This window comes from Portunus trituberculatus, chromosome 33 (genome assembly GCF_017591435.1).
Source record: "Portunus trituberculatus isolate SZX2019 chromosome 33, ASM1759143v1, whole genome shotgun sequence".
Taxonomy (NCBI): Eukaryota; Metazoa; Arthropoda; class Malacostraca; order Decapoda; family Portunidae; genus Portunus; species Portunus trituberculatus.
In genome coordinates this window covers 10,761,153-10,788,804 of record NC_059287.1, presented here as the reverse complement: position 1 = coordinate 10,788,804, position 27,652 = coordinate 10,761,153, and the positions used below count along the sequence as shown (strand labels likewise).

At 39.3% G+C, this 27,652-nt stretch overlaps 1 protein-coding gene across 1 annotated transcript; it reads left to right on the top strand.

Annotated features, from left to right (window-relative positions):
- The first annotated feature begins 636 nt into the window (after positions 1 to 636).
- Positions 637 to 26,234, top strand: LOC123512266 (exocyst complex component 2-like). The gene is given in 21 exon segments (XM_045268549.1): positions 637 to 755; positions 1,613 to 1,761; positions 2,758 to 2,910; positions 4,487 to 4,637; positions 5,586 to 5,781; positions 6,147 to 6,267; positions 8,311 to 8,525; positions 10,545 to 10,660; positions 11,657 to 11,897; positions 12,253 to 12,408; positions 19,053 to 19,202; positions 19,760 to 19,857; positions 20,046 to 20,160; positions 21,084 to 21,239; positions 22,094 to 22,276; positions 22,725 to 22,821; positions 23,117 to 23,238; positions 23,990 to 24,017; positions 24,020 to 24,173; positions 24,716 to 24,772; positions 25,180 to 26,234. Coding segments are annotated over 20 exon segments (2,736 nt in total). The 5' UTR covers positions 637 to 755; positions 1,613 to 1,646; the 3' UTR covers positions 25,292 to 26,234.
- The last annotated feature ends 1,418 nt before the right edge of the window (positions 26,235 to 27,652 follow it).

Sequence of the window (27,652 nt, the reverse complement as noted above, 5' to 3'; positions counted from 1 at the left end):
TTATGAGTTCCCATTTTGCTTTTAAATTTAGATTTTCAAGTGAAGGGTGTATGTATGGTAAGTGCATGTAGTTTTTTGTGAAGGAGAGTTGTCTTTAGAGGGCAGGCTGTGATTGCCCCCTTGAGTTGTGAGACACAAAGGGAAACGTTCAGCGAGATCACAACTAGCTTTAATGGAAAGTTCACAGCACCCCCCTGAACTAGTGCTATTAGATCTCTCTGGGAGTAAGTTATTGTTTCGGTAAGTGTCTACTACCTCCTCCTCCTCCTCCTACTACTACTACTACCGTATTACTACTACTACTACTACTACTAATAATAATAATAATAATAATAATAATAATAATAATAATTCAACAACTAGCTACTACTGCTGTTGCTGCTGCTACTTCTACTTCTACTTCTGCTGCTGCTACTACTACTACTATTACTACTACTACTACTACTACCAGCACCACTACTACTATTACTACTTCTACTACTACTACTACTAGATAATAATAATAATAATAATGATAATAATAATAATGATGATAATAATAATAATAAAAATAATAATGATAACAGTAATAATAACAAAAGACTGAGATAGAGACCTTTTTAATAGATAGATAACAAAACAAGAGGTGCCGTTGGAAAGACCGGCAACTCTCAGAATCAAGACAAGTGTACACACCTCCTCTCTGACATTGAGTGTTTTGTTTATCCTGAAGGGGAGACAGAAGTGGGCAAGTTGCGGCTCTCCTGTTCCTTCCTGTGAGTGAGAGGTGTGAGAGGCATGAGATTAGACCAAACAGCTTAACATGACTGCTAGACTGTAGAGTAGAGGAGAAAGAGACGTGTATTGACTGTTGAGAGTGAAGTGTCAGTGAGGGAAGTGAATGTGTCTCCTCTTTCCCTTCACCTCCTCCTCATTTATCTCTCTTCCTTCTCCTCCCTCTCAGTGTATCCTATCCTCTCTCTCCTCTTCGCTCCTCTCTCTTCTCTCTCATTGCTCGACTCCCTTACTCTGTCTCCTTTCCTCTCTCCCTCTCTCGCTCCGGCTCCTCTCCCTCGCCCTCGTCCCTCTCACTCTCTTTCTCTCTCTCCCTTGCTCCTCTGCCCTCCCCTTCTCTCTCTCTCTCTCTCTCTCTCTCTCTCTCTCTCTCTCTCTCTCTCTCTCTGCTCATATTCCCATGTAATGTAGTGGTTTAATACTACAACCTATCCTTCCATTACTGGCACAGCACTCTATGGTTAATCCCTTCAGTACCATGACACATTTTCCTATTCATTCTGCTTACTATTGGTGATTTTATACTGGTTCAGAAACTTATGTGGGGATTGGAATAGTGAAAACTCTGGCTGTTAATCTTCTGACCTCCATAGATTCTTCCTAATGTAATAAGATTCATACCCAAAAACTCATGGTAAAAATGTGTCCCAGTACTGAAGGGGTTGATAGATGTTAGAGAATGCTGTCATAACATGAAAGAAATAAAAATATGATTATCCTATGCCTGCTCTTTTTTATGTAAGAGGGCAACAAAAATTATTAAACAAAAAGGCCCACTTAGATAGCAGTCCTGTTGCTTATTTACTCAACTCCCTGTCCTATGCCTGGCCCCTATCAGGTTTGGCCTCAGGTGGCTCTAAGGCAGCAGCAGCATGACCAGAGCAGCAGCCCCTGTGGTGACGGGCATCTCCCCCATCGAGGGAGTGCCGGGAACCAAGGTCACCATCAGAGGAGAGAACCTTGGCTCCCGACCAGAGGACCTTGTTGGTGAGAGAGAATATTTTCTTGTTTTTTTTCTTGATGTATAAAAAAATGTAAATAAAAATATTAACATGGACAGTAATGACATACATACATTGATACATACATACATAAATACATATATGCATACATACATACACACACACACACACACACACACACACACACACACACACACACACACACACACACACACACACACACACACACACACACACACACACACACACTACTACTACTACTACTACTATTTAGACAGTAATTTGATTGTAGCAGAAGTAATGCTCATATATACATATTCATCTCTATCTTTGGGGATTATTACCCCTGTCAGTTGAGGAATAAAAAGAACAAAATGATTATGGTGGAGAAAGAATTGTATGCATAAGATAATAATGTAGAGAAGAGCAATGTTTTTGGTTTGATTGAATTAGGTTAGATTCAGGGGTTTCCCATGCTGAAGTACCAGTATACTGTTGTTTAACGCACTTTTATATAACTGGATTTAATTTACTTTTTATATACCTGTGTTTTGGAAGAGTTTTCACCAGTTGCAGTCAAACTCGTCATTACAAACACCATAAGATACCAATAAGACTCATTTAAGTTGGTGAGTTGTGAAAGCTGGCAAAGGAAGCACAGGCTGGCAGGTAAACACTTTAATTCTGACCAGTTTCTCTCACAGGCTTCTTCATATTCTCATGAAGAATCCCTATAGATGAAACTATTTGGTAGTAAAGTGTTCGCCTACCAGCGCATGTTAATACTTACTTATATTTCCTTACTTCCTCCTTCATATCTTTCTTCTTCCATTTGTACCACCTCGCAGTCTCCTCTCTTATGTTTCTTGAATTACGACAACTGCATTGTATCTCTGCTCTTACTCAAACAAAATAAGAAGTCATAATTTTTTCCTTCTTTTATTGTAAGAGTGGAAAACTGGCATAATTTTTTGTTATTACCAAAGAAGCAATTAGTACATACCTGAATCATTACTGGCAGGCCTCACAATATGCGGGGTGGACTGCCTCATGACAGCTGAGTGGAAGACAAGCACCAAGATCATAGCAAGGAGTGGCATGGGTGTTGGGAAGGGGGATATCATCGTGACCACCGTGCACGGGGGCAGAGGGACATCCACAGTTCAGTTTAGAGGTGAGGATTATTTACTTATTATTTTTATGCAAGGCACTGGCTGCATGAAAAAAAGAACAAAAGAAAAGACCCATTTAGGCGTCATTTAACTTTATATGGTTTCTGCCACCATTGCATGTTAAAAAATGCAGGCAGGAGCAAGTGAGAAAACAGAGAGTTATGAAAGTGCAAAACTGTGTGAGTGTGTGTGGGTGTGTATAATTAGTTAATTTTGTATGGTTTTGAACAGTCACCATGATATGTTAAGAAAAAGGCAGGCAGGTGCTAATGAAAAATGCAGGCGGGAGCAAGTGAGAAAACAGAGAGTTATGTAAATGCAAAACTGTTATGATATACAGGAAAAGAGCCACACACACTTGGGCTTGTATTGTCCTGTCTCTTTTCCTTTTTCCATCTTTTTTTTTTTTTTTTTTTTTTTATATATTTATTTATTTTTTTTTTACAACCTATAGCACCTGTAGGTATACTTGAAGAGTATGGGAAGCACTGTTCAGCTTCCACCCATTAGTGGCACAGGCAATTTTATTTATGATGGTGCACCTCCACCTAGAGCCTGGGTATTATGGTGACATGTAGGTAAATTTAAACCACTCAACAGATGGCAGAGTTTCAAGACGGCATGTGGTGGGATTTGAACCTACGCATGGACGTCTGCTCAACCCCACACTCGCCACCTTATCCACAATGCTACAGTCTCATTATCAAGTGTGTGTGTGTGTGTGTGTGTGTGTAATTCACTGTTTGATCTGCTGCAGTCTGACGAGACAGCCAGACGTTACCCTACGGAACGAGCTCAGAGCTCATTGTTTCCGATCTTCGGATAGGCCTGAGACCAGGCACACACCACACACCGGGACAACAAGGTCACAACTCCTCGATTTACATCCCGTACCTACTCACTGCTAGGTGAACAGGGGCTACACATGAAAGGAGACACACCCAAATATCTCCACCCGGCCGGGGAATCGAACCCCGGTCATCTGGCTTGTGAAGCCAGCGCTCTAACCACTGAGCTACCGGGCCGTGTGTGTGTGTGTATGTATGTATGTATGTATGTGTGTGTGTATTTACCTAGTTGAATTGTACAGGGTTTGAGTAGAGGTCATAGTGTCCTGTCTCCATGTCTCCATTTATCTAATTTTTCTTTAAAGTTATGCACACTATGTGCTGTAACAATTTCATTATCCAATGCATTTCATTTTTCCACCGTTCTGTGTGGAAAACTGTATTTTCTAATATCCTTGTGTGTGTGTGTGTGTGTGTGTGTGTGTGTGTGTGTGTGTGTGTGTGTGTGTGTGTGTGTATGAGAGTTTGTTGAAGTTTGAAGCTGTTTTTGTATGAGTGTGTAGAGTGGTGGCCTGTTATGTTGATAGATGGATAGATGAATGGAGTTATTTCATCATTGCATTTGAAGAGTCTCTCAAAACACCTCAACTTATGAATTGGTTAACTTGTTCAGAATCCTTTACCCATAACATTTTTAGGGAATGCTTGTTGCTTTAAGTATGAACTACTCACAGAAAATAGAAATGTGTAGTTGTTGTGAAGATTATGGAATGAAATGTTCATGTACCAGGGTACCAGGAGACCATGGGGCCGCTGAAGGAGTCTGCTGTGTGGGTGGACGAGACTATCTTCCTCAATATGGCCTTTGGTAGGAAGCGGCCTATGTCTCCAGCCTCGGCCCTGCAGGATGACCCCCTCGGCCTGTCTGTCGAGGGCCACGAGTGAGTGTTTGTTTGTATGAGGCAGCATGACACTGCACACTGAAGGTAAACGTAAAGGAAACAATAGTGTGTGTGTGTGTGTGTGTATTCTTAATGTAAATGCCAACAGTTGAATTGAGATTACAAATGAATTCCATTCCATAGAGTTGATTCGTAAATAGAAGAGTCATAAATCAGAATCATCTATAGGTTTGTAATTCTTTCTTTTTTTATACATTTTCTAATATTTTTTGGTTAATATTTCTTAGTCATCATAAGTAAATATGAATCAGGACACAAAATATCTGGAACTTTAAGAACTCATAAATCAAGTATCACAAGGTAGCTACTCAATTATCTGTATTGTACTTTCCTTCCACTTCACAAACTCTCCCTTTTCCCTCCCCTCCCTCCTGTCCTCTTATTAGTCTTAATGCCAAGTAAAGCAACATAGAGAAACAACTCGGCAAGCTCCCACAAATCAACAAATGTGTGGATGGGATTGAACAGTGGAAATAGGTACCTAGCAATGTGTCATACAGGGACTGCTACATGTAGGTCTGATGGCTTCCTGTACCTTCCCTTTCAGCCTTTTCCAGAATTTTGAGTCTTGTAGAAATCCAAGCCCCTTCTGGAATTATTGGTCTTTCTAGAAATCTGAGTCTCTCTCAGAACTTTGAGCCTCTTCTAGAACTTTGAGCTTCTCCCAGAACTTTGAACCTCTCCCAGAACTTTGAGCCTCTTCTAGAACCTTGAGCTCTCCCAGAACTTTGAACCTCTTTTACAAATTCAAGTCTTCCAGAATTAATGATCTTTTCTAGAAATCTGAGCCTATTCCAGAACATGAGTCTTTTCTAGAACTTTGACCCTCTTCTAGATATCTGTGCCTCTCCGAGAACTACCAGCCTCTTCCAGAACTTAAATTTGCGAGTATTTGTGATTACTATTGTGTTGTTGTGTTCCGTGCAGCCGCCGTGTGCTGAAGGAGGAGCTGAATGAGATGTTCCCGGGGTGCTCTGGTGACCTCTCCTCCCCCAAGTTCAGCCCAGAGTGGTTCCTTCTGGAGAACCATCTCTCCACCTCCTTTAATGACCTGCGGGCGGGTTTGGCCTACCTCAGGAGGAAGGTGGAGGCTCAGAAGGAAGGACAAATCTCATTTCTTAAGGTGAGCCTCTTTTTTTTAGTTCTTTGTCTTTATGTGAAGCTTGTGGATTTTTTCCTTTTTCTTGTTTTTTTTATCTTTATTAGTTCATTTATTCTTTTATGTAAGAGGAAAAATCTGACCAAAGGCAGCAAAAACAGACAAAAAGATCCATTTAGATGCCAGTCCCCAAACAGGTCTGAGAGAGTTAGCAGACAGGAGAATAGGATAAATGTCTTGAAACCTCCCTTTTAAATGAGTTCATGTCATAGGAAGAGGGAAATACTGAAGTAGGCAGGGTAGCCAGACAGGCTAATATGATCTAAAATATGAAAGGTGTTGAAAACTTAATGAAATACCAGTGTTGATAACAAAACACTGTCACTCAGGCTAACGTGGGCTCTGTGCTGGAACAACTAGACACACTGCAGGAGCTGAAGTGCAAGTTTGAAAGCGACATTCAGGAGTACGGACGCAATTCCACCCAATCCCTTGAAATGTCCATCATTGGTGAGTGCTGAGCTGCATTCACACTTTTATTTCTCTGTTTTTTTCTTCTTTTCTTTTTCTTCTCTTTGTTTTAGCCACTGTGGTATTTATAAAAAGAGCAGGATTTTTTTTCTATTTTTTCATTCTTTTTCTCTTTGTTTCATTTTTTGTGATATTTATTAAGACAGCAGGATCTTTTTTCCTATTTTCTTTACTTTTTATCTTTATTTCATCCACTGTGGTATTTATCAAGAAAGCAGAAAGTTTGTGGGAATGAATTATGGATTTATTTTATATCAAAGAAACAAACAGACAGTGAAATCAATCAAGAGAGGAATTGATTAGTGAGGGAGGGGGTAAGTGAATGCAAGGACAGAGAGGAAAGATAATTCATTTTGAGAGAGAGAGAGAGAGAGAGAGACATGTCGTGATCCGATCTGTTGCACAAATGTTGCACCATGTTGCATACTTCCCTGGCTACTGGTTATGGATACTCCAATCAAATTTTCTTCCTTTACTTAAATCCTTACTACTAATACATACACATCCAATACATCTCTGACAATCAACACCCTTCAAAGTATATAGAAATACCACATATGAAAATGACTGCGAACTTCAAACACAAACAAACAGGTAAATTTGCTCACCAAGGATTTTTGTTTTCTTCACTGGACAATATATCATATATACGTATTTGTGTTACAAGGATCTACTCAATTAGCTCAAATATAACACTCAATGTAATATATAGGTCTTACAGCGATGAACTCGTTAAACCTCATGTGCCGCTCATAAGTAATATATCTGCGTTACTGTGACTTCCTCCTAAATTCACACCTATCCGCATCATGGCGATTTACTCATAATACTCAAGATATTGATACCAGAAATACATTATACAGACACGACACTTACTCGATACGGCGATGTTCTCATAGCACTCGCAACACAACAGAACGACATGCCATAGCCACAACAACTACTCCTTCTATAACCATTACATAACCAAATATCAAAACATTAAATGTAGACATCCTATCGTTATTCCTCCGTCATTCTAATATTAATTACTGAATTACTTGTTTTCATGACTGCATTACAACTTCTAAACTCCACTCACTGTTACAAGATTCTGTCCCACGGCCTCTCACTGGGCCGCGGTGTCCCGTAACTCTCCAGTCTTCCTCCCTTGCTATAATCTCTGCTGCTCTAATAATAATTCCCTTCTCTCTCAATATCCTTGCTTATGTACTCCAGGATCCCCCACGTACATGACCCGCCCATAGGCGTGTCCATATATACGATCTTACCACTCCGAACCGAACAGGGGTAGACAGGGGCGGAGTTTGGGGATGAGGGGAAATACGATGGCCAGGTCAAGTGTAGTCTTTCCCCTCCCTTGTACATAGTGCCCAAACAAAACATCTTTGTCCCCGTCACCCGCCCCACTCATGCGGTCAAAGTTTATAACCTTTTTCCTTGAGGCCGTCTCCTTGTGCCTTAACAACAACTTTGCTGGTTTCTCTGTTTTCTATTATATATATATATATATATATATATATATATATATATATATATATATATATATATATATATATATATATATATATATATATATATATATTCTTTCTCCATCATCATGTATTCAGGTATACCATACCACAGACATAGTAGAGTAGAGAGGAATAAGTCAGTGAGGGATGAAATTAATTAACAGCAGTGAAAATGTAAAGAAAGAGAGCCGTATTTCTCACCACCACCACCACAGAGAGAAAGTACAGAAAAGTAAAGGAGGCATTACTCAATGAGGAATTCAATAAATTAATACCAGAGAGAGAGAGAGAGAGAGAGAGAGAGAGAGAGAGGGAGAGAGTGAGAGTGAAAGTAGAGAGAGGAAGAAAAGAATTAGCTAGAAATGAAATAGAATAATAGAATGACCACCGCCAGAGAGTCAGAGAGAGTGAAAGTAGAGTAAAGCAAGGAAGAAAATGATTAGCTAGGAATGAAATAGAGTAATAATGAATAATACAAGAAGCACCACCACCACCACCACCACCACAGAGTGCAAGGATGAGGCTGACAAGCTCTTCAAGGATGTGCTGCAACGGAAGGACAGAGCGGATGGGACTCGCAGCGCCCTCAATGTCCTCAACCGCTTCCGTTTTCTGTTGTTCCTGCCGGTGAACATTGAGAGGCACATCCAGAGGGGCGACTATGACATTGTGATCAACGACTATGCCAGAGCCAAGAGTCTCTTTGGTGACAGCCAGGTTCCGGTGAGTCACTGCTGGACTTTGTGTGTGCTGTAGTAAGACCACTCTGAAACTAAGGATTTGCAAGGTTATTCCCAGCCTATGGTGTTGCCGTGCTTCCTCTGCTCTGATTGGCGAATGGTGACCTGACACAGGCTTTGTATGTTTACAGGGGGAGGAGAGGTGGATGTGCACACACACTTTTGAAGGCTACATGGTTATAAATTTGTGTAGTGGGTGATATAATTGCACTGTACAGTAACTTCTGATCTTGTTTCCACACCACCCAAGAGGTAAAACCCATCTACACAGGTGACATATAACTTGCGAGGTCAGCTGTACTAAAAAACACTACTTATCCATCTTAGAGCAATGGGGAAAGTCTGCAAAAGCCATTCCATTTTTTCAGTGACATTTTAAAATAAATATGCCACATTTAATAGTTGTTATTTGAGTATTTCACATAAATTATTTTTTTTGCTCTAATGTACTAGAATATTTACTTTAAATTACAGCATTAGTATATCTTTACCTATCTGTGATATCATTTTTATATATCAGCAATTACATGTCACCGATTTATAAAGTATGGCACCACTGCAGGTGGGGGAATAACATTGCTGACCCCACCTATACCTTGGTTTTAGAGTTGTAGCACTATAGAGGATCCTTGAGTTACTCTGTGCCTTTTCCTATGCCACATTATTAGACTGTATAAGTCAGAATCAGCCAAGTAAGCACTACCTTATTGCTCTTGATACATATACAGGCAACCCCCGTTTAACGAAGGGGTTACGTTCCTAAAAAATACTTCGTTAAACAAAACTTCGTTAAGCGAACCGATTATAGCAAGTTTAACCCCTGATTTGAACTTCCATTGAGAGTAAGCAAAGCGAGAGTGCATCATAGTACAGTAAAAGGTTTAATGAAAGTAAAAATTATGAAGTTAAACATTTAGGTAGTTTAATTTAAGTCATTATAATGTACACTAATGTATATATGTATATAACTTTATAATGTTGATGATCTTAACTTTATGAAGGGAGGAAGAGTGAAACGGGAAAGACACTAACCGGCAACCTGTGGAATGTAAACAAAGTGCGCATCATTGTACTGCATACAAAACTTATGTACCACATTTCCACAAGGCTTGCCATTTTATCCATTGTAGAGTCATGAGTTCAGGTGGTTCTTTTAGCTTGCAAGGAAGATACGGTCTCACCAGCCTTCTTAATAGAGTCTGCTGACTTGAAAATAGAGACAGTATAATATGGAGTCAAGATAGTGGCCAGCACTGCTATAGTTTTCTGGCCTCTCTCGTGTCTGTGAATAATATCTAGCTTCACTTGGAGAGTAAGAGACTTCCTGGTCTTCTTACGAACACTAGGCCAATTGCAGGGCATTTTGGTGGTAAGTTGAGCTAGGGAAGACAAGCTGCTGCTGACGCTGTTATGTTTTGACTGGGGAGTGAGTGTTGCGCGTGTTGTCCACGAATGGCTTGATCTTGATCTTGATCTTCATTCTATAGGTGTCCCAGGTTTTTTCCTGAGGCAGGCCTTAGTACCAGCAGCTCCTGGTGTATTCAAAAGCCTGTCAGCTTGCGTAATATGGTGAGGCTTTCAAATTTGGAAAAAAATTACCTGGATAAAACTTCGTTAAAGCGAGTTTGGTGTTCGTTAAACGAGCAGATGGTAGTAAAATTAAACCTTCGTTGTAGCGAAATTTCGTTGTGTGAACCTTCGTTAAACAGGGGTTGCCTGTATTTATATCTAGATTTAATTGTGAGTATTTCATTGTACAAATGTAATAACTGTCAATGCCTACACATATACTTAAGTAAAGCAGAAAATGTGTAAGTTAGAGAGTCAGTAAACAAATGATTATAGTTGAGATTAGTATAGTTAGGAAGAAATGCATGAGCCAAGATTCCACATTTGTAAGTAAATGAAGTAATGATTGTAGTTTTAGTAATTGTACTTAGATCATTAGTAAGCAGCATAAAGATGAAAAATGTGTGATCAGATTTTGTGTTTTGTGTTGCAGCTGTTCAAGTTGTTCTACAGTGAGGTGGAGAAGAGGATTGAGGACCTGAGGGGAGTGTTGGGGGAGCAGCTGGTACGCATGCCCTCCTCTCTTGATCACCAGAAGAAGATCATCAGGTAAGGGGAACTCAAGACTTTATTATTCTTGCGGCTTTCAGATACAATAAAAACACGCATTATCATTCTTGCTGCTTTAAGACACAATAAAACACAAAGCATCGAACATTATTATTATTATTTTTATTATTATTATTATTATCATTATTATTATTATTATATATTTTTTTATTTTTTTACGCCATGGACTAAAGTGCCTGTAGGTATACTTGAAGAGTATGGGAAGCACTGTTCAGCTTCAGGCAATTTTTTTCATAGTGATACCCATATTAGGGCCCATATCACCACCCAAGCACATCTTTAGTGTAACCACCTAGAACTTGGGTATCATGGTGACATCTAGGTAACTTTAAACCACTTGACAAATGGCATAGTTTCAAGGGGGTACGTGGTGGGATTCGAGCCTACGCTTGGACATCTGCCCAATCTCATGCTCACCACTTTATCCACTATGCCACCGGCTCCACTGCTTTGACTTGATAAAAACTCAAAATACGGACATCATAATTCCTGCTCCATAAGATAGGATAGAAACACAAAAGCATCGAACATAACTTTCTTGCTGCTTTGAGACAACAAAAACACAAAAACATTGTCTGCTGTACCTGATGCTTCCAAAGAACATTCCCTATTGGATCTAACACTTCCCATAGAAATCTCTTAATACCAGATCATCTTCATAAAATGTGGAGTGACTAGACTGTGAGAGAAGCATTAATGTTGTTTCTATGATTTTACCATAGACAGGAGACAAAAACATGGGTTAGGTTAAATTAGGTCAGGTCAGGTCAGGATTTGGGTTGGTTTGGGGATGGGTTGGGTTGAGTTGGGTTAAGTTAGGTTATATTAAGGTTGGCTTAGGGTTAGGTTGTATTGCATTAGGTTAACTTGCATCATGTTAGGATGAAATGCATAAAGAAAAAAAAAATGTTTAGCTTACAGTAATGTTTGGTTTAGTTACAAGGTTATGTCTGCTGAACTTTTCACTCCCCACAGGAACCTTCACCATCTGGAAACCCCCGGAGACCCAGCCTGGCGGTGTCTTCAGGCCCAGCACAGCTACATCCTGAACCTGCTCCTATCCTCCCGCAATGCACACCTCAACAGGGAGATGGCAGACCATGACCTTGGCTCTGGTGGAGGGAAGGGAGGTAGTGGTGGTGGTGGTGGAGCAAGGCACACCACTCCAGCTGCCAAGTATAACAAGATCATGATGTCTTCTGTTGGGGAGTGGCAGGTGTGTATTTGCCTAATTGTGAGATACAGGAAAAGAGCCACACTAGCCTCACACACCTAACCTAAGCTAACCTTGTCTCAAATAACCTAATTTGAGTAAGTCTAAAGCAACCTAACCTAACCTTAGCTAAGCCAACATAATCTAAAATAACCTAATTTAACTCAATATAACCTAACCTAGTCTAAAGCGACCTAACCTAAACCAACCTAACCTAACTTAACCCAACATGACCATACGCTAAAGTAACCTAACCTAACCCAATATAACTTAAGCTAGTTTAAAATAATAGCTTGTAATAAATCAGTCCCTCATCCTTCCATTGTTCACTGTGTCACCTCTTCACCTCTCCCACCAGGCTACAGCCCCAATGCGCGTACTCATGGTGGAGGAGATCTGTGAGCTGCTCTCCACAAACTTTCCTGACATGTGGAAGCTGAGTCAGGCATATTTTGGGGGGGAGCTGCTGCCGCCTACTGCCCAGGTTGACCACCAGCAACACCCAAGATGTAAGGTAAGAAAGATAATAATGATAATTCCGATTTATTAAAATTGTATTAAACTATACTCACTGAAAAGATACAAGTGGGGAGAGAGGAGGCTTAAGACTAGAAAACTATCCTAATGGTTAATCACTCACACCATGCTGGGAATCGCACTGTGGCAGTATGGAACTACCTGATGGGAGAGGAACAAATAATGAAGACTAAAGAGGAAAAGATCTAGGAGTGATTATACAGGACAATCTGAACCTCTGAAAAACACATGAGCAAGATATTTGGATTATCATATAAAATGTTGACTAATATAAGAGTGGCATTTTGATTCATGGAGAAAGATATGATGAAAAAAATTATCACAAGCATGATATGTCCAAAGCTGGAATATGCAGCAGTGGTGTGGTCTCCAAGCTGTAAAAAAGATATAAGAAGACTAGAACGGATACAGAAGATTGCTACAAAGATGGTGCTGGAACTAAAGGACCTAACATATGAAGAACAGCTGAAGGAAATGGGACTGCCAACCTTTCAAGGTAGAAGAGAACGAGGAGACTTTATAACAATGTACAAGATAGTCAATGGCATTGAAAAGATAGACAAGGAAGACTTGGTGCTGGTGACAGAAGAATATAGAAGGACAAGAGGATATGTAAAGAAGATCAGGATGAGGCAGTGTGTGAAGGATATTGGAAAATACAGTTTTCCACATAGAATGGTGGATAAGTTGAATGCATTGATTAATGAAGTTGTTACACCACATAATGTGCATAACTTTAAAGAAATATTGGATAAATGGATACATGGAGACAGAACACTATGAGCCGTGCTCGAACCCTGTACTGTATAACTTGGTAAATACACACACACACACACACTGTCAAGAAGCCGTACCGACAAGGTATGTGAAAAAGCTCCAAGGGAAAGCGCTTCAGCAGGTGTTGGAGCTTGACCTAGATGTATGTACAGGGGGAAGAGGGGGCCATAGGGCTCTCCTGTCTCCATAATAGATAAGATTTGGATACCATATAGAATGGAATAAAGAGGAGAGGCGGAGCTAGGTGGTATAGCCAAACATATGGGACCAAAACAAACACCATGTTTTGAAAATCAAAGGTTTATCAAAACACCTGTTGGCCTGAAGAGACAGTAATGATAATATGGACAAGGATTTTTCCGGATTTAAAGAGAAAAGGAGTAATATGAGAAGAGTGATAAACGTGGAAAGGGAGATAAGATACATGAAGGAGGTGATGTCAAGTATGATGGAAAAACAAGATAAGTGAGTAAAAGAAAACACTGAACTAAAAGTGAGATTAGAAGAATGTAAGAAAGTAAGAAAAATAAATCAAGAGATGCAGGAGATAAAGAAACAAAATGATATACTAAAGGCTACATGTTGCAACTACAAAGACTCCATAAGGAGCCTACAAAAAAAAAAAAAGCACAGGATGGGGAGGATAAAGTAGAGAATGGAATGAGTGAAAACAAATTGGAGGAATTATGAAATCCATGGAAACAGGAACAGAAAGAGGAAAAAGTAAAATTTTCAGAGGTAATAAGGAAGGGAATACAGGAAAAGACAAAGCACACTTATACAAGTAATTAAGGAGAAAGAAGATCTAGTGAGAGATACAGTGGAAATGTATCTTAATTTTTGGGATAAAGGAAAAAGTCCAAACAAGTTTGTGAGAGAGTGAGAAGAGAGAGAATTGTCCAAAACTATTATCAAACAGGTTCAGGACAACACACAGGAGTTGGACCAGGAAGTAGAGGAAGTGATTAACTTGGGAAGATTTAGTGAAGGGGATAAGAGACCAATGAAAGTGAGACTGAGATCACAGATGGCAATGGAGGAAATTATGACAAGAAAAGGGAAAGTGGCTAATGATACTGAATTTAAGGATATATGGGAAGGAAAGAAAGATTGGTTTAATGCAAGGTGTGCCAAGGCAAAGGAGAAAAGAGATGGAGCATGGAAAAGGTGGAGGAGAAATAGGAATCCAACAAACAAGGAAAACTTCAAGGCAGCGAGAAATGAATATGTTAAGGTGAGGAAGGAAGAGGAAAAGAACTTCGAAAAAGATATTGTCGAAAAATGTAAGGAGCAACCAAAATTGTTCTATAGATTCATAAATGGAAAAATTAGGCAAAAGAAACAATAGAAAGGTTAAAAGGAGAGAATGGGATGGTGGAAGACCCAAAAGTATGGCAGAACTATTAAATAAAAATTCCAGGAGGTCTTTACTAAAGAATCCAAATTTGAGAGGCCACAGGGTAATAGAGAGACAATCTATATGAAAGAGATTAAAGTAACCAAGCTTGAAATAAAAGAGTTAATGAAGGAACTGGATGAAGAGAAGGCAATGGGACCGGATGAAGTCTCAGGCAGAATACTGAAAGAATGTAGGGAAGAACTAGCAAGTCCTATATACAACATCATAAAATGCTCAATAGAAAATGGAACAGTGCCAGTAGAATGGAAAAGAGCTGAGGTGGTTCCCATATATAAGAGCGGAAGGAAAGAAGAACCTTTAAATTACAGACCGGTATCACTAACTAGTGTAATATGCAAGATGTGTGAAAGAATAATAAAGAAACAATGGATCGAGTTCCTTGAAGACAACAAATTAATATCAAATAGCCAATTTGGTTTTAGAAAAGGACGGTCTTGTGTAACTAATTTATTGAGTTTCTATTCTAGAATAGTTGATAGAGTACAAGAGAGAGAGGATGGGTTGACTGCATCTATTTGGATTTAAAAAAGGCGTTTGACAAAGTGCCACACGCAAGATTACTGTGGAAGTTAGAGGAGAAGGGTGGCTTAAAAGGAAGCACATTGAGATGGATAGAAAATTATTTGAGGGGGAGAGAAATAAGGACGGTAGTTAAAGATATGAAGTCCAAGTGGAGAGCAGTAGAAAGCGGAGTGCCACAGGGGTCAGTATTGGCACCAATACTTTTCCTCATTTATATTAACGACATGCCAGAAGGAGTGAACAGCTACATAAATTTGTTTGCGGATGATACGAAACTGTGCAGAGTTATAAAGCAAAAGGAGGATTGTGAAATACTGCAAGAAGACCTAAATAAGATCTGGGAATGGAGTAAGAAGTGGGAAATGGAATTCAATGTGAACAAAAGCCATGTCATGGAAATGGGAAAGAGTGAAAGATGACCTGTGGGAATCTATAAGATGGGAGATGGAGTAGAACTGGAGAAAGTAAAAAGGAAAAGGACTTAGGAGTGACGATGGAAGAAAACAATCAACCAGTAAGCCATATTGATAGAATTTTTAGAGAAACATATAATTTGCTAAGGAATATTGGAGTAGCATTTCACTACATGGACAAAGAAATGATGAAGAAATTGATAAATACTATAATAAGACCCAGATTGGAATATGCAGGAGTAGTGTGGACCCCTCATAAAAGAAACACATAAGAAAATTGGAGAGGCTACAAAAATGGCTACAAGAATGGTCCCAGAACTTGAAGGGATGACATATGAGGAGAGACTAAAGGCTATGGATCTACCAACCTTGGAACAAAGAAGGAGAGAGGAGACCTGATACAAGTCTATAAATTGATCAACGGAATGGACCAAGTGGATAATGAGAAACTGATCCTGAGAGAAGAATATGACACCCGAAGCACAAGATCGCATAGTAAAAAGCTGAGAAAGGGAAGATGTCTGAGAGATATAAAAAAATATAGTTTCCCGCAGAGATGTATTGAGACGTGGAACAGTTTAGATGAAAAAGTAGTGTCTGCAATGAATGTGCACACTTTTAAAGTAAGATTGGATAAGTGTAGATATGGAGACGGGGCCACACGAGCATAAAGCCCAGGCCCTGTAAAACTACAACTAGGTAAATACAACTAGGTAAATACACTGTGCAGAGTTATAAAACAAAAAGAGGATTGTGAAATACTGCAAGAAGACCTAAATAAGATCTGGGAATGGAGTAAAAAGTGGGAAATGGAATTCAATGTGAACGAAAGCCATGTCATGGAAATGGGAAAGAGTGAAAGACGACCCGTGGGAATCTATAAAATGGGAGATGGAGTAGAACTAGAGAAAGTAAAAAAGGAAAAGGACTTAGGAGAGACGATGGAAGAAAACAGTCAACCAGTAAGCCATATTGATAGAATTTTTAGAGAAACATATAATTTGCTAAGGAATATTGGAGTAGCATTTCACTACATGGACAAAGAAATGATGAAGAAATTGATAAGTACTATAATAAGACCCAGATTGGAATATGCAGGAGTAGTGCAGACCCCTCATAAAAAGAAGCACATAAGGAAATTGGAGAGACTACAAAAAATGGCTACAAGAATGGTTCCACAATTTGAAGGGATGACATATGAGGAGAGACTAAAGGCTGTGGATCTACCAACCCTTGAACAAAGATGGGAGAGAGGAGACCTGATACAAGTTTATAAATTGATCAACGGAATGGACCAAGTGGATAATGAGAAACTGATCCTGAGAGAAGAATATGACATCCGAAGCACAAGATCGCATAGTAAAAAGCTGAGAAAAGGAAGATGTCTGAGAGATGTTAAAAAATATAGTTTCCCGCAAAGATGTATTGAGATGTGGAACAGTTTAAATGAAGAAGTAGTGTCTGCAACGAGTGTGCATACTTTTAAAGTAAGATTGGATAAGTGTAGATATGGAGATGGGGCCACACGAGCATAAAGCCAAGGCCCTGTAAAACTACAACTAGGTAAATACAACTAGGTAAATACACACACACACACACATACACACGCCCGGTAGCTCAGTGGTTAGAGCGCTGGCTTCACAAGCCAGAGGACCGGGGTTCGATTCCCCAGTCGGGTGGAGATATTTGGGTGTGTCTCCTTTGACGTGTAGCCCCTGTTCACCTAGCAGTGAGTAGGTACGGGATGTAAATTGAGGAGTTGTGACCTTGTTGTCCCGGTGTGTGGTGTGTGCCTGGTCTCAGGCCTATCCGAAGATCGGAAATAATGAGCTCTGAGCTCGTTCCGTAGGGTAACGTCTGGCTGTCTCGTCAGAGACTGCAGCAGATCAAACAGTGAAACACACACACACACACACACACACACACAGAAGAAGGGTAGCTTAAAAGGAGGAAGCACATTGAGATGGATGGAAAATTATTTGAGGGGGAGAGAAATAAAGACGGTAGTTAAAGATATGAAGTCCAAGTAGAGAGCAGTAGAAAGTGGAGTGCCGCGGGGGTCAGTATAAGCGCCTCTACTTTTCCTCATATATATAAATGACATGCCAGAAGGAGTGAACAGCTACATAAATCTGTTTGCGGACGATACGAAACTGTGCAGAGTTATAAAGCAAAAAGAGGATTGTGAAATACTGCAGGAAGACCTAAATAAGATCTGGGAATGGAGTAAAAAGTGGGAAATGGAATTCAATGTAGACAAAAGCCATGTCATGGAAATGGGAAAGAGTGAAAGACGACCCGTGGGAATCTATAAGATGGGAGATGGAGTAGAAATGGAGAAAGTAAAAAAGGAAAAGGACTTAGGAGTGACAATGGAAGAAAACAGTCAATTGGTAAGCTATATTGATAGAATTTTCAGAGAGACATATAATTTGCTAAAGAATATTGGATTAGCATTTCACTACATGGACAAAGAAATGATGAAGAAATTGATAAGTACTATAATAAGACCCAGATTGGAATATGCAGGAGTAGTGTGGACCCCCCATAAAAAGAAACAAATAAGGAAGTTGGAGAGACTACAAAAAATGGCTACAAGAATGGTTCCAGAATTTGAAGGGATGACATATGAGGAGAGACTAAAGGCTATGGATCTACCAACCCTGGAACAGAGAAGGAGAGAGGATCTGATACAAGTTTATAAATTGATCAACGGAATGGACCAAGTGGATAATGAGAAACTGATCCTGAGAGAAGAATATGACATTCGAAGCACAAGATCACATAGTAAAAAGCTGAGAAAGGGAAGATGTCTGAGAGATGTTAAAAAATATAGTTTCCCACAAATATGTGTTGAGACGTGGAACAGTTTGAATGAAGAAGTGGTGTCAGCAACGAGTGTGCATAGTTTTAAAGAAAAATTGGATAAGTGTAGATATGGAGATGGGGCCACATGAGCATAAAGCCCAGGCCCTGTAAAATTACAACTAGGTAAATACACTCACACACACACACACACACACACACACACACACACACACACACACACACACACACACACACACACACACACACACACACACACACACACACACACACACACATACACACACACCACGTAGTGTAGTGGTTAGCACGCTCAGCTCACAACCAAGAGGGTCCGGGTTAGAGTCCTGGAAAGCGGTGAGGCAAATGGGCAAACCTCTTAATGTGTAGCCCCTGTTCACCTAGCAGTAAATAGATACGGGATGTAATTTGAGGGGTTGTGGCCTCTCTTTCTCAGTGTGTGGAGTGTGTGTTGTGGTCTGAGTCTTACCCGAAGATTGGTCTATGAGCTCTGAGCTTGCTCCATAATAGGGAAGACTGGCTGGGTGACCAGCAGACGACCGTGGTGAAATAAAAAAAAATTACACACACGTACACACTACTTCAACCATCACAGCAATAACAAGGTAATCACACATTTACCTCCCCACCAAACATCTGCAGGAGATGATCCTGGAGCTGCTACATGTGTTCAGCGGGGCACTGCGAGGCGCCTTGATGCCACGCTCCCTTGACCCAGCCGGACACAACTTCAGGAAATACCATGTGTGGCCCGAGGTGATGCTCGACCAGATCACCCCATGGCTGCCACAGGTATTGGAATAGTGGTGGTAGTAGTAGTTGCAGTGGTTGTAGTAATAGTAGTAGTATAGTGGTAGTAGTAGTAGTAATGGTTGTGGTTGCAGTGGTAGTAGTTGTAGGGATTAGAACTAGTGTTTTTATGTTGTTTTGGTACTGTAATAGTATTGATAGTAGTCATAATAGTAGTAGTAGTAGTTGTAGTTGTAACAGTAGTAGTTGTAATAGTAGTTGCAATAGTAGTAGTAGTAGTAGTAGTATCTATGCTATATATAGCACTACCGTCTTCTATATTCTCTCTCTCTCTCTCTCTCTCTCTCTCTCTCTCTCTCTCTCTCTCTCTCTCTCTCTCTCTCTCTCTCTCTCTCTCTCTCTCATAGTTCGTCCACTGCTACAAACATTATCTCTTTTGTTCCTCCTTCAAGTCCTATATATGTTCCCAAATGCTTTTATTATGTATTAGCTAAGGTACAACAACAATGCAACACAACAGCACAATAGTATTCAGTTCCTTTCACTGTCACCTTTTCTCTATTCCGCTACCACCATTATCTCTCTTGTCCTTCCCTCAGGTTCTGCGTCATGTCAGGAGCTGCTACAACACACTGCTCACCCTGGATCTCCCCAATGATGCTCTGGATGTGATTCGTGACCTTATATTTGACCTCAGGTATGATTTGAAGGTTTTTTGTTGGGGTGTGTGTGTGTGTGTTTGGATGTTTATTTTTGTCTATCTCTCTTTGTATCTCTCTCTCTCTCTCTCTCTCTCTCTCTCTCTCTCTCTCTCTCTCTCTCTCTGTATATAAGAGTATAACATTATCTAACCTCCATAAACATCATCTTGCTGTCTCTCCCCAGGGTGCACTGCCTCACCTCCCTCTTCCAGCAGACCATGGAGCATGTGTGTGGACTCTACACCAGGGAGCAGTGGAAGGTGGAGGTGGATGATGAACATGGAGGGTGCACACAGCTGGTAAGAATTTTTTTTTTTTTTTTTTTTTTTTTTTTTTTTTACAATGTAGGCTCTTCTCGGGAATTTATGGGCTAAAGGGTATACTTTTTAGGGTACCTCTTATCTCAAAGCCCACCCGCTAGGAAACTGTTGTCCTGAGTGAGGAAGCCCAACCTATACTCTGACCGTAGACAGGATTCGAATCCGTGCGCTTGGAGACCCCTCGGATCCCAAAGCGCGCATGGTTCCACTGTACTATTGGAGCCATTGTAAAGTAATTGAAGTTGCTAGAGTGTATGTAGCTTAGATTTAGTTTCTTAGGGTACATATGCTTAGGTTTCATTTGTTTGGTTTGGTTGAATTTGGTTTGGTTTGGTTTGATTAAGGTAAAGTTAAGGTAAGGTTATGTTGGATTAGGTTAGGTTTATTCGTATGTGGATGTTTGTTATGTCTTCTTTAATCCATTTAATGTGGGATGAATTATTCTATATTCACTTACACACTTATTTACTTTTCCCAATTCTATCAAATGCACATTAGATCTTTCATACACATTACTTTTCCCTCCTATTACTAATCCATATGTCTTAGCTTTTTCAATATTTTGACCTACCACTAAACTCCTCCTGAGCCCCACATATGCAATAGTTTAATACTGATGTGCCTAATCTTATCAAATCACAAAAATCTTTCATACACATTACATTTCCTCATTTTTTTATGTAAGAAAGAAAAACTGGCCAAGGACAATAAAAATGACTGAACAGAAAGTGTCACTGTTGATCAAAAAGGCTCACTGTTGAACAAAAAGATTGATTGTTGAAGAAAATAGCAACTAAACAAAACAATGCCCACTGGAGCAAAAAGACCCACTAATCAAAACAACCCACATCTATCTCATCATTCTGAATACACTAAGCTACCACTAAACTTCTCTTCCTCAGCCCCACATCTGTGAGAGTGTGATAGTGGAATGTGCTCAGCTGGTGCGGGAGACAGTACTTGAAGCGAGTCCCAAGGAGGTGCCTCTGTTGGACCATCCCACTGTGAGGAGGGACCTTACCACACTCATCCATAATGTTATTGTTGCGTTTGCTCAGGTAAGTGTTTGGATCTAGATTTATATGATTGTTTACTTTTTATTCAGGTATTTATATTTTCACTCTCTGGCCAAGGACAACCAAAACTGCTTAACAAAAAGGCCCACTCAGATGCCAATCCCCATGTAAGTCTGAGAGAGTTAGCTGAAAGAATGGGATAAATGTTTTGAAACCTTCCTCTTAAATGAGTTCAGGTCATAGGAAGATTAAAATACAAAAGTAGGCAGGGAGTTCCAGAGTTTACAAGAGAAAAGTATGAATGATTGAGTGTACTTGTTAATTCTGATAGGTAGGAATAGGAGGAGGAGGAGGAAGAAGAAAGAAAAAAAGGATGAGGAAGATGAATGAGGAACAAAACCTAAATATGAACTCAAGAACCTCATGCTGTTGTTAGTGAATTTCTAACCCAGAAGTGTCTGAATATCTCATGGTAAGTAGAAATAGGAACAAGAGGAGGAGGAGGAGGAGGAAAAGAAGGAAAAAAGATAAAGAAGGAGAATGAGGAACAAAAACAAAACACAAACACAAGAAACTCATGTTGCTGTTATTGATTTCCTAACCCAGAAGAGTCTGAAGATATTGTGGTGGGTAGGAATAGGGACAGGAGAAAGAGGATAAAGAAGGAGGAAAATGAGAAACAAAAACAAAACACAAACACAAGAATCTCATGTTGCTGTTATTGATTTCCTAACTCAGAAGTCTGAATATATTGTTGTGGGTAGGAATAGGAACAGGAGGAAAAAGAAGGAAAAGACAAAGAAGGAAAATGAGACACAAAAACAAAACACAAGAATCTCATTTTATTGATTTCCTAACTTACTACTTTATTCTTTTCTTTTATCCTTTTTATTCAGGCCCTAGAGAAACTTACCTTAAGGGACCCTGATGAGGATACTGGTGAATGTGGGGTGAGTGAGGATGCCCCAGGGGTGGAGGCTCAGCTGCTCATCACCCTCAGTAACTGTGCCTTCATGAGGAGGGTCATCCTGCACCGCCTACAGGATACTCTTGTCAGGGCGTCCTACCCACTGGAGGAGGTACGCTTTTTTTTTTTTTTTTTTTTTTGTTGTTTTTGTTTTGTTATTTATTGTTTTTTATTGTTTTATTGTTAGTGTTTGTTTTGTTATCTTCATTGTTGTTTTTTGTTATTGCCTTCATTGTTTTGTTATTGTTATCTTCATTGTTGTTGTTGGTAGTCATGTTGTTATTTTCAGTTTCATTGTTGTCATTGTTATTATTGTTTTTGTTATTCTTATTTTCATCATCTTCATTGTTGTAATTTTGTTATTGTCATCTTCATACTTATCATTATTATAAATTTGCACTAAACACCACACTAGATACCACACTAAATGCCACACCTCACCTTAATAGACAGTCACTGCACTAGATACCCCACTGTTTACTTCACTGCACCTCATCTAAGTAAACAGGCACTACTGCACACCTTCAGCTGATTACCTCCCCATCCTCCCTGTGTGTCAGGTGAAGGAGGCAGTAGAGCAGGCTGACCGCACCTACTCAGAACTGCAGGACAGACTGTTTGAGGCTTACCTGGAGGAACGAGTTGACCCAATAATAGGTGAGTGTGTGTGTCTGTTTGTGTATGCGTCTATGATCCATTGACCAAGAACAAAAAGAAACATAAGAAATAAAAAGAAAGGCAGTGACGTTATAATTCTTAAGCCTATTTATTGACAAAGGAACATATTACATGAAGAGAATCATTACACGTTTTGTCCATACTATCTGTATTCTTGCTCCAATTAATTCTCTAGTCTCCCAACCCAACCCAACCTAACCTAACTAAACCAAACCAACATGACATAACCTAACCTAACCCAACCCATACTTATCCAGCTGGTCTCTTCCCTCAGGCATGATAGAGCGCTCCATGTACCTGGGGATGTACGACTGGGGGAAGGTGGACTGGGAGCCTTCAGAAGTGAGGACCTACGTAAAGGAAATACTCATCAACATTACCTACGTTCATGCTGAGGTAATATGAGAGAGAGAGAGAGAGAGAGAGAGAGAGAGAGAGAGAGAGAGAGAGAGAGAGAGAGGAAGAAGACAGGAAAAGTTACAGAAAGAAGGAATTGAGGAAAAGTAGTAGTAACATTAAACCAAATTAGATTCCTATGAATTTATACCTTTTTTTACTTATTACAGATATAAACAGCTTGTAAATTCACACCAGTCTCTTGTGTTCCTCATACGTAGGAAGTTTGGTAATTCATACTAGCACTTTATTCTCTTACTTAGCATCATAAAAATTTTATACATTCATACTAATTTATCCTTTTCACTCACTGTATAGATCTGAAGATTCATACTATTTCACCTTATCCTCTTAACTAACGATTCATACCTTGTCTTATTCCTCTTAATCTCTTCAGTACCATGATGCAATACCATATTTATTCTGGTTACTATTTAGGTGATTTTATACAGCTTCAAAAACTTGTGGGGATTAAAATAGTGAAGACTCTGGCTATAAATCTTCTGACTACCATAGACCCTTCCTAATGTCAGTAAAATGGTTTAATCATGCAAAAATATCAAGATAAATAAATGTGTCCCAGTACTGAAGGGGTTAACTGAAGATTCATACCATTTCATCTTATTCTCTTAATAGAAGATTTATACCATTTCTTATCGTCTTAACTGAAGATCCATACCATCTCTTAGTCTTAACCAGTGACATAAAAGGTGTGTAAATATATACCAACCCGTTACGTTCCCCCAAACAGGTGATGAGGGTGTGGCCAGGCCTTGTTGGGGCCTGGTGGGGCGTGTGGTGGAGGGCGTGGGGGAGGAGATGGGGCGTCTTATGGCCTGTGTTAGTCACTGGTCACGCTTCGGTGCTCTCCAGGCACACACTGACCTGGCTGCCCTCACCTCTGTACTGGCCACCCATGTCTCCCCCAATGCAAAGTGTGTATTAGTCAGACTGTCTTGCTGTGTTTACTTTGAATTAAGGGGAATTTTTTTCTGTTTTGTCTCTGTTTTCTCTGTTTCTGTTTTACAGGTGAGTAATTCTGGTATATTGGTTGCTGGTCTCTGTGCATGTTCCAACTTTATGTGCTTTTTTTTTTTCTGGTGACTAAGTTACTGTGTGTGCGTGTGTGATTGGGGAGGGTAGTGTTTTCTTTTTTGTTACATTGATGTCTTAGTTTTTTCATTGTGTTGCATTTGAATTGGGTTGGGCCTCTTTCTACTTTCCCTCCTTTTTCTCTTATTCTCTTGTTTTTGCTATCTTTTCTTTTTTTTTTTTTTTGCTATGTATTTATTTATTCTATTATTTATTTTTTTTTACTATCCTTTTTATTCCTTACTTCCAAGTTTTCTCTTTCATACTCTCTTCATTCCTTGTATTCTTTTTCCTGCCCCTTCTTTCCAGCATCTCTCCTAAATTACATGCATCTCTCATCAACATTAAGGCATATACATAATCTTTTTTTTCTTCTCAATTTCAGGGCATCATTCCAAGAAGCTATTGAGAGTCTGCCCAAGCTGTCAGCCTCAGAAGAGAGGTGAGCTTGTGGCCAATGAGTGTTGTAGTCAGTGTGTTGCAGTGCTGAAGAGGTATTGCTTGCCCCCTCACAGTTATAGTAACAAACACCAAATAACTTTTTTTTTTTATGTAAGAGAGGAAATCTGGGCAAGAAAAACAACTAAATAAAGAGGCCCACTTAGATACCAGTCCCCAAGCAGGTCCAAGAGAGTTAGCCAAAAGAATAGAATGTAGGTCTTGAAACCTCTTAAATGAGTTCAGGTCATACGAAGATGGAAATAGAGAAGCAGACAAGGAGTTTGAAAGTTAACCAGAAAAAGGGATGAATGATTGAGAGCACTGTTCAAATAAATAACAATTAAAACAATTATTTATAAACGCTCATGCATTACACATTTGACATATTTCTTAATTTTTCACCACCAGGTTGAAGAATGAGATCCTGGAGTCCTTTAGAAGCAAGATGGGGTATCTGCTTGCCTGCTTCCGTGACCTTGAGCCCATCAGTGATGGCGCCCTGACCCACTCCCTTGCTTGAGGCAGTGGAGGGGTGTGGACTGGCTGAATTGAAGACACCACAACAATGAGTGCATGTGGCACTGAGAGACACAAGCAGGGTAGGAAGCTGTAGGGAAAAGAGGCTGGGACTGTGTTAGACTGAAGAAGATAAGGAGGGAAGAGTAAAAGATTTTGAAGAAAGATGATGAGATAAAGACAGGAGTAAAAGAGGTAGAGAAGGAGAGAAGGTAGGGTAAGAGAGATCAAAGAAAAGGAGTAAAAGATTTTGAAGAGGATGAGATAATGACAGAAGTAAGAGAGGAAGGGAAGGAAAGAAGATGGGCTAAGAGAGATGAAAGAAAAGGGATGCTAAAGAAAAGTTGGAACAAATAAAAAAAAAAAAAAATTGTTTTAGAAAGTAAGAGGACAAGGAAAGTGAAAAAAAAATATGGAAGGAAATAAAGAGAGGCAGGTAAATAGAAAATATTGGATACTAAAGAAGTAAGAAAAGAAGATAGTAGATAAGAGAAATTTGTGGTAAGAGAAAGATAAAAAAAAAATGAAACAGGAGGGGAAGAAGGGAGGAATAAAAGGAATATATACAGAGAAAGAGCAGTAATGGGATGCTAAAATATGGGAAAGGGTGAAAACAGAATTTAGTAATAATGCAAGCAACAGGTAGATAAAAGAAAAATGAAGTAAGTAAATGTTGCAGTATAAATACAAGAGATATGACATGTTAAGGTAGATAATGAATAGTGGAAAAGATATCAGTGAACAGGGATTATGACATGGAGGTGGGCAGACAGAGAGAATGGAGAGATTAAGTAGGTATATATTGATGTTTTGAAATGTGATATTGATATTAGTTATTATACATTGGGAGTGAATAATTCCTTGTGGTTTTATGAGACCTGTAAAAGTGTGTGTATTGAGAGAGAGAGAGAGAGAGAGAGAGAGAGAGAGAGAGAGAGAGAGAGAGAGAGAGAGAACCATTCCCCATAAATTATTTCTTGGACAAAATCATTCCCATAAAGGGTTAAAATGCAAGGTAAATTTTGCACATCTTTATAGTGATGGGAAAGAAAAGGCCAAAAAAATGCACTGAATCCTTAGTGACTTGCTTGGTGTAATTAGTAATGGCTAAATATCAGACTTGTTATGTTTTCAGAGTACTCGTCTTAAAAGGGTTAAAGGGTTCAGTTCCTCGTGGTTAATTTCTCTTGTTATCCTCTTTTTAGATATTAGTTATTTTACTGTTCATGGTTATTTTTTTTTTATATTTCATAGAAAATTAATTTGTTTGAGTTCTGTAAGTGTTTATATTCTATCTTACATTAGTTTACAAAGAATATATGATTATTTATACATAGTAGACCATAATATTATGCATACTAGACTTCCTTTATTTATTGGTAGTGTTCCTTTATTATTTTTTCATTTTGTTCTTTCTGTTTTAGTTTATTTTTATTCTAATTTTTATTTATTTATTAATTTGTTTATTTATTATTATTGTTTTTGTAAAGTGTGTGTGTGTGTGAGAGAGAGAGAGAGAGAGAGAGAGAGAGAGAGAGAGAGAGAGAGAGAGAGAGAGAGAGAGAGAGAGAGAAGCATTGTACAGTGTTAAACTTTAAATTTTTCATTTTATTATTTCCTTTCTTTTATTTCCACCAGAAATTAATGTTTCCTTCACTGCATTGCAAGTGATTTTCAAATAACACAGACTTTTACACTTACACTCATCAAAGTACAGTTAGCACCACAAGTCATGATAAAAGAGCACCAGCAGACCAGAACTAGAATCAGAACCTATCACTGGCATCTAAGTGGGGCCTCTTTGCTTAATAATTTTTGTTGCCCTTAGCCAGATTTTCCCTCCTGTATATAAAAGAAAAGAAAAACTATCCTCAGTTCTTGGTTTTAGAAAAGCTCTTAATTAACTAATTAGTCCATGTATTAAGTTTTATTTACTATATTGATGTGAAATTCATTGGGCTTGTGACATGACTTCACTAGGTCACTGTGCTGGGTGTACTCCATCATTGCTATGCTCTCTTACTCGGAGTTTGAGAGAAAAACAAACTTCCTGCCTTCTTATAGCATTAGAATGTTAATAATAGTATGAGAGGAGTGTAGAAGTAAGGCTGTCTCTTTCCACCAGTGGCTGAAAGAGAGAGAGAGAGAGAGAGAGAGAGAGAGAGAGAGAGAGAGAGAGAGAGAGAGAGAGAGAGAGAGAGAGAGAGAGAGAGAGAGAGAGAGAGAGAGAGAGAGAGAGAGAGTGCTTAAGTCATGGTCATACTGTGTGGGATAGCTGGTCTGGTATATACAGTAGATAGATAGGTCATAGGTCACATATATGAGTGAGAGGGGCTGTATATAGGATATTTCTGCTGAAGCTCTG